Below are 7,860 nucleotides of genomic sequence, written 5' to 3'. Positions count from 1 at the left end.
CTGATGTAGCACATCGTAATCAACTGTAACCTGAAGTATTTATAGATATTAGGAAATGTCTGAATGTGTAACCACTTTGCTTCAATGTAAACATTTTCTTTCTTAAGGTGGAACAGAATTAGTCTCACATTGTATTGCCAATTTTATTTACTGTAATTTGTAGTTATGCCTCTAATATGCCATTTTTTTATTCGGTTAAAGATAAAAATGACACTTTTCCCCCCAGACATACTGAGGTGTTGTTACTCTATGGATTGTCTTTTATGACTCAGTATAATAATAATAATATTCAGCTGGCTGTAAGGTATTTAAAATGAATGTAGTATAAAGTACTGCCCTCCAAATTTAACAGATTATCTATGTTAGTGTGCCACTGTTTTGCCTAAGCCTTCTTCTTTTACCCGTATAGAAGTTAGCATACAGCAGCATGGTGTAATTTAAAACAAATTTACAGTGGTTATTACAGAGGCCATATGTTTAAGTTTTTGCATGATTTACCTTTCTGCAGCTGTGTTTTTTTATTTCTTTTCAGTCAATAGGTCCTACAGAATCCTCATAACAAAGATATTGAGAAAATTAATTAACCAACCACTCCATCTATAGCGTATTATATACAGTTTTGTGTAACAATATACAATTTATGTCCGAAACACAAAGATCGCCTGAAAATACTGAATCAATTCTGTGAAATATTTCTTGAAGATATTTTAATTACAATTTCAATAAAAGGTGTAATGGGCCCACAGGCAAACGTGAAACAAAGTAAGAATGAAAAAAATATTCAGAAGACCAAAACACATGCGTGAAACTGAATAAAATGTTAATTACATTCATTTAAATACAAAGATAATTTCAGTAAAATTCAAAATTCATTTATGATATAGGAAATGCATGCAAATCGGATATAATAATTTCTTTGGTGGCTTAGGCTGCTGGATATGCTTTTGTCAACAATAATAATAATAATAACAATAATAATAATAATGTAAACAATAAAATGATCTAAATTATATTGTTTTGGGCCTCCCTCGGGCTATCATTAGCGTAGCCTGAGAATGATCTGTACAGGGCTATGTGTAACAATAGGTTTCGTGTCAGGCCTCTACAAAACCCACAGATGACTGAAAATAAATAATACTGAATCCGCTTATTTGTATGTGATATGTAACTACTCCCCTGCCACTGTAGTTGCAGTCTTAATCAACAGTTAAGGCCCCAGAGCCGTCTCCTCCATCTAAACCACCTTAAATGCTTCAAAGTTGGCAACAGACCACTAAAAGTGTCTCTTTCACGCGGGGAATTGTTAAAAGCATCATACGTCCCCTTCATACAGGCTGAAGTACTTGCTGGCGTTTGAGAAGCAGAGGTAAGGCGTGCTACTTCCCGGGTAGACCACGGGCAGAGGCACGGGCAGCAGGCATCTCCCCAGCAGGTTGCTCTCTTTGTACAAAGCCGGGAGTTGCCCCACCACCACAGGCTTTCCAGTCTCGGGGAAATCGCTAACTGGTCCCTCGATTTCGTTAGAAATTTGTCGTTTCAATTTATTCCTACGGTTCTGAAACCATATTTTTACCTGGGTCTCCGTGAGCTGCAACGAACTGGCAAGGCAGGCGCGCTCTGCGCTGCTCAGGTAACGTTTCATGTCAAAAGTAGACTCCAGCTGAAAAATCTGTCTCTTTGAAAAAATAGTGCGTGTTTTCTTTTTCGTTATCATTTTATTCTTCTTGCCTGGGCTCCCTCCTTTGTGGGCGTCTGTGGCTGCGGTGGGGGAGCTGCTGTCATCGCAGCTGCTGTCCCCGCTCTCGAAGCGCGCCTCCGTCACCTTCCTCTGATTCCCGCGGCTGATGACGACCGTTTCCGTTGATCCGCTACAGTCTGTGATTAACTCTGCAATAAAATGACACTTTGATTAACCCACTGTGGTCATTACTCAAACTCTGCTTCACGTTAAACTGAATAATCGACGAGTGCGAGCTGTGCGTAAAGATAACACAGACGAGTCTCTAGAAATTGGTTCAAAGCTCTTACCACTGTCGTTGAGCCTGTCCGGGTCCTGTCTGGCTTGAGTTCCTTTCTCTTCGTGATGAAAACTGTCTTTACGCATCGCTGTGGCCAGTTCATCCTGCGATCCGGCGGAGTGACAAGTGTCACAGTTACTGCCGCTTGTCTTGAGGTTGAGGATGTTGTCGATAGTGAATTTTAGAGAGGCGGTCGGGCGACGTGGTGCTTCTGCTTTGTTCATATTCTCCAAGGTGTTCCAAGTCCTCTCTTGTTTACTTCCTCGAGTCTATTCGTCCTTAACTCTAAACAGGGACGTTAATCTCACCACTTCGTCTCGATACACCATAGCAGCAGTCACTGAGCAGAGCCTGCTGGGCTGGCTGTGCTCTGTACGCGTCGCTGCTACACACACAGGATGGAGCGCTGTGTTCTTGCTGATTGGCCCAAAGAAACGTTTAGCAGTGACCAATAACAGCGCAGGAATGGCAGGGAGGGGGGGGGGCGCTGGAAAGTGATGTTGTGCCTAGACCAACAACTCCCAGTCTTTTCTGACTCCCCCTTCATCTTCATGCATCTGCTGCGAAGAAAATCGTCCGGAGCCCTGGAGGGATTCCCCAGGATAATCAAGCAGTTTCATTTCACTGTTTACAGCATATACAGTAGACTAGGTACGCTCTGACACCGTGTGCCGTTGGATACGTTTTGATTGTAGTTTTCAATTCCCCTTTTTGTGAAGTGGGCCACGCAGCTACTTGAGTGTGATTTGCGTGCTCAGAGCGTTAAATATTTAAGTATTTGTCAGCTTAATATCAAATTTGACTGAAACGAGACTGGCTTAATGTAGCAGTACGTGTTTATCTGAGGAATTTGTTGACGCCCCCCCAATAAATGAATAAATAATTAATTAATTAAATAAATAAATAAAATCTTCTTGAATTCGGATATTAGCTTTTTGTCTTTGCAAATCGTGGCCTTGATGCATTTTCTGTAGCTTTATATAGAATAGCAATATTTAAGTAAAAGCAAAATATTAATTAGAAACCAAAAACATAGTTTGATTTATATCACACCACATTCACAAAATCGAGACTGTTTTCAGCGAGCATCTGTATTTTGTAGTTAACGCCTATTTTATTGCTGATGGCTACATTTTTTTCATTCAAAGACGCTCCAGATGTAGCTAATAATAAAGCTTCCCATTATAGTTTACTTTGTATTAATTACGCTTTATGTAATTTTATTACTTTTGCATATTTCATATGTACTTTTTCATTTGCACCCTTTTGAATGGACCTAATTCACCTTCAGAAACTTATCTTAAGTTGTGAAAACACGTTTTTACACGTGAGATTTTTTTCATCCATATTGATTACCTTACTTTCTCCAAAATGAAAAGCAAAATCTTCAGACAGCGTTTCAGTGAAATGTTTCGCTTGGCTGTAGTGCTCTTTTATATACCCTCACTGCCTCCTTTGTGCATTGTTATTATTACTTATTGTGATTATATACATGTTAGTTCACTTCAACAAAGACACACAAGGGTTTATAGTATATTGTATAGGCGATGATGCTAAGTTTTAGCCGCATGCTATAAAAGTTCAAAAACTGCATTAAACTTAACTTTATTCCCGGAACACTTTAAGCTTTGTTCTTTGCATGTGTCAGGAAACACACCGATTCACTTCATTCTGTATATACATAGGTGTGCAATCCTTCATGATGATGGTTAGACTGGCAGAAGCAAAAGAAAAATGCAGTGTTTCTGTCACATATATGTTTACAAACAACACAAATGCTGATAGTTTGTGCTTGTTTTTTTATTTATTCATTAAGTGAAAAAGTGACAAAGATGGAAAAATGTGTTACTTTAAATACAAAACTTTGCAAAAATAAGTGTGTATTTAAACATATAGTATTCACCTTCGGCCTCCGCTGCCCTGGAGGCCTTGCCATGCTTGACTGTATTACGGGTTATGCTATGCAAGAGCACGCACTCTTGTCGGGGTTTATGCACCGAAATATAAAGATGGTTCGCTACTTTGTGTAATATGGACTCCGCGGACTGTCTTTGAATGCAGACAACCTTTTCGGCGGTGTTGGAGGTTATTGCACAATTAATATAAACGAGGTGATTTTGTGTTATTAGCATACAGTTTGATAAGTCAGTCTTTACACCAGTCCTGTCATCTGCGATCTTAGCATGCTCATTGAGTGAGCAAACGTCGATAGAGGGTAGTTGATGGGGCTGGAGAAGCTTCCCACGGTTTGAGAAACGGGATGTCCGTTTAAGCTGAAACCCAGTGCTGGTGTGGGTCCTTCATGATACAGAATTGGGACCCTGACAATCCGCTGGGCAGAGTTTGGGATTTGTGCAGCCTCTAGATCAGCCGCCAGCTGCCTCTTCCATTTATTCCTCCGGTTTTGAAACCAGATTTTGACCTGAGTCTCTGTCAGGTGAAGAGATGCTGCCAAACCGGCCCTCTCTGAGCTGCTCAGGTAGCGCTTCACATCGAAAGTGGACTCCAGTTGAAATACCTGACTGCGACTGAACACGGTTCGGGTTTTCTTTTTCCTGGAGAAAGTTGCGTCAGAAGAAGCGTCTTGTTCTGTACGTGCGTCAGAAACGTTTTGCGCGTCCTCCACGTCTTCCGTGAGGTTGCTGTCGCCCGTTTTCCTGTCAGGTTCGTCGCTGTCCTCAGTTATCGGCTCAGACACAGCTGGCGAAGCCCTGTCGCTGGTTGATATTGAGCAGCATGGATCTAGTGAACCTGTACTGCCTTTTGGACCTAAAGGGAGACAATGCAACAGAAGAACGTTGCTTAAAAAAGACAATCACACATTAAGATACACATTCTCCAAATACTCTGTTATCTTCAGTCAGATTTTTTTAACTGGTTACACCGTCCTTCAAACTGTTTCTTATAGTAACTGGTTCATAGGATAATCTTCGAAGAGTCAAACTGTCGACACACTTATTGTTGCACCAGAAAACAAATAAAAACAAAAATAAAAGTGAAATTTTCACCTGTTTAAAAATCGTGTTTCTTGTGTGTCGTAGTATACCCCTTGTCAAAAGTTTGGACAAGCATGGGCAAAGCTTGGGCGTTTTGACTGGATTGCATAACACATAATACATTCGACTAAGCGGTTTCAGGCCCGATATATTTATAACTGATTATTATAAATATAAATAAGAGTCCAACAACATCTTCCCAAATATGCTAGTAAATACTAATTTAATGTGTGGGTGTTGGTATTGATATGGGACTTTCATTACATGTAAACACAGTATGGTGATATTGGAGTTTTAAAATAAGCGTATTTGGCTGCGAACACCAAAGGGTGGGGCACTTTGTTCTGAGGTTGCATATGAGTGTCACAAATCCACCGAATGTGCGTAAAAGCGTCATGTGGACGTTCCGTACTACTTCGTTTTTGTTTTGCTTTGTATTCTGGGTTTTTGTGCGTAATCCGTGTGCGTAATCTTCAAGCTGTATCATGGATCTCATGACAAGCAGCCATGTCGTCAGTGGAGAACGAATTTCAGACATGAAAACGTTAAGTCTTGCATGTGTTTTGCAGTTCAAAAATGCCACCGAAAGATGAATTTTAATACTCGTACTGTCGTCTATAGATAAGAGAGCTCGGTTAACTAAGGATGAGTAAACGGAGAACCATAGTTACAAAGTTGGGTGTCACACCTCACTCGCCTCAAGTTTGCTGATTTTATCTAGGTTATATTTAAAGAGCAGAGAAGCGACTCGTGACTTGCTTATATTTTGGATAAGTCAATCATATATGTGACTGAAAACCTGACACCAAAGTACGCATCCACAAGACTCATTAGCTCATTCCGGAACACTTTCTGTATGTTTATTAAGCGAAACTATATTTTTAAAAGAACTTTGTGGAAAACTTACACCAATAAATTAAAAAAATATATATATATATTATTGTAAGATCAATAGTTAAAAATGTCTTCTTGCACTACACATGGGCAAGTGAAAAGACCTTTAACTTATTTTAGGTATGAACTGTTTTCTAACCAATATTTAACATGTTCTCGTGTCTCGTGAAGCTGTTCTATACTTACTGTGTGGTGTTTCCAAAGCTCTAAAGTTGAACGCAGTCCCTTCGCGGTACCACTGCAACAGCGAGTCTCGGTATAGAGACCGAGCTAATGAGTTGACGTCGGGCACTGAGGCGCTTGTGTCGGTGTGATATGCGTTTATTTGTCTTTCGGTGGAGATGTCCCCTCGACTTCTATCGGTCATCGACTCCTCTACATCCTGCCTCTTGCTCAGCAGATTCTCGATAAAAAACGACGACGCCCTCGATGAAGTGGGAGCCTGGGTGACCGTCAGTTTTTCCTGCATGATCTATCGATGTCGCGATGCGTTTACACAGAAAGCCGATGGATTGTCTTTTGATCGTGCCTCAACGCAATCTAAAGTCCAAGCAGTCATTTCCCGTGATGCTGCCTTTGCGCTGTGTTGGGACGTGTAGTCATGGCCGAGACTGCGATCCCTCGGTGCCCACAGGAGGAGAGCGAAATGGACAGAAGGAAGTAGCAGTATAGTGAAACGTCAAGTCAAACGATTAATGAGTCGAGGGCATCCAGCGATTGGACGAGCACAATAGCAAATGGGGGTTTCCAAGAAAAGGAGAATTACGGTCTCGTGCGTCAGCCTCTGCTGCTACTCCGTGCGCGCGTGTGTGTGGGTTCACGTTAAGGGCCGTCCCCTCGAGGTCATCCAGACAAGAGAAGACCTCTGTTCTTGAAACAGCACTCTCTTTTCTGGGCTCAATTAGGGTGCAAATCAAAATAAAGATCCGACAGGGAAGCAGTCATCCTAGGGGCTCGACCTCCCTCCACTTAGTACAGAGAAGGATAGAATGTAACTTGTCAAATTCAAATTGATTTCCCCTTTATCCAATAACTGTATAAATAGATATTCCATATCGTTTAATTATTTTAAAGGCCTGTTACGCGCCATATAATATCTGGAAAGCATTTGACAGCAGCTTGTAGATTCTAATGTTTCAGTTATCTCATTTATCCCAAATAAAATGATTTAGTGCTGCTCCGAATGGTAGGATTTTTTTTTTTTTGATTTTTTTTTTTTGCCTCATTTTTTCTACACATGAGTGCACTGAACCGTGCTGAACGGCACGAGACACTGCACCTTGAAATTAAATGCTGTCAGAGGTTATCCAAACTTTCCGTAATGGCTCAGATATTCCTGATAATAAGCATGTTTATCTGAAGCTGTGCATTTCATGGCTTTATTAAGCCCTACTACACATGATCTCCTTACAAGTTTTGGAGTTGATGTGCAAAGATTCAGGGCGTATCTAAATAAAGCTGTTTCAGCATTGGGTATCTTAGTTGTAGATATATATAAATTTAAATGAATGATGGTAAATAATGGGCTGGTGTAAAAGAAGTGGATTAGTTTGAATTTGCCATTTACAAAACAAAGTTCAGTGCTTTCAAGGATTGGACTTCATCTTGCAGATTAAGAAAGCCTCATCAGTATTGGATCATCTGAAACATATAAACGAGTGCTGACGGGCGTTTTTACCCTTTTCGTTAAAATGGCAAGACATTTGAGCTTTTATTTCCCTCAATGGAGTCAGCGGTGTTGACCTTTAACTCCAGACCTCACTCTCTCTCTGTCTCTAAGTCTCTCTCGCCCTCTCTCTCTCTCTCTCTCTGCCCCCCTTAAGGCAAGACTTGCCCTTTGACAGAGGATCGGCGGAACTGCTGCTCCTCAACCTAACGCTAAGAGTAGACAACAGTAACGTGAACTGTGTGTCCAAGACATGATTCTTGCACCTGTCTTATAACATGGAACG

The 7,860-nt window shown here is 40.9% G+C and overlaps 2 protein-coding genes across 2 annotated transcripts; both read right to left on the bottom strand.

Moving 5' to 3' along the window:
• Window positions 1-890: 890 nt before the first annotated feature.
• hmx4 (H6 family homeobox 4) lies at window positions 891-2,242 on the bottom strand. The gene is made up of 2 exons (XM_031750390.2): window positions 2,029-2,242; window positions 891-1,887 (listed from the first exon to the last, which is right to left on the bottom strand). Exons 1-2 carry the CDS (start codon window positions 2,240-2,242, stop codon window positions 1,313-1,315), a joined length of 789 nt encoding a protein of 262 aa, XP_031606250.1. The 3' UTR covers window positions 891-1,312.
• A 1,574-nt stretch (window positions 2,243-3,816) lies between these two features.
• On the bottom strand, window positions 3,817-6,723 carry hmx1 (H6 family homeobox 1). Its single transcript, XM_031750389.2, has 2 exons — window positions 6,095-6,723; window positions 3,817-4,787 (listed from the first exon to the last, which is right to left on the bottom strand). Exons 1-2 carry the CDS (start codon window positions 6,375-6,377, stop codon window positions 4,171-4,173), a joined length of 900 nt encoding a protein of 299 aa, XP_031606249.1. The 5' UTR covers window positions 6,378-6,723; the 3' UTR covers window positions 3,817-4,170.
• Between the last annotated feature and the right edge of the window lie 1,137 nt (window positions 6,724-7,860).

This window comes from Oreochromis aureus, linkage group 6 (assembly GCF_013358895.1).
Source record: "Oreochromis aureus strain Israel breed Guangdong linkage group 6, ZZ_aureus, whole genome shotgun sequence".
Classification (NCBI taxonomy): domain Eukaryota; kingdom Metazoa; phylum Chordata; class Actinopteri; order Cichliformes; family Cichlidae; genus Oreochromis; species Oreochromis aureus.
Note: the sequence above shows the minus strand (reverse complement) of the source record. Positions and strands in the feature narration are given on the sequence as shown.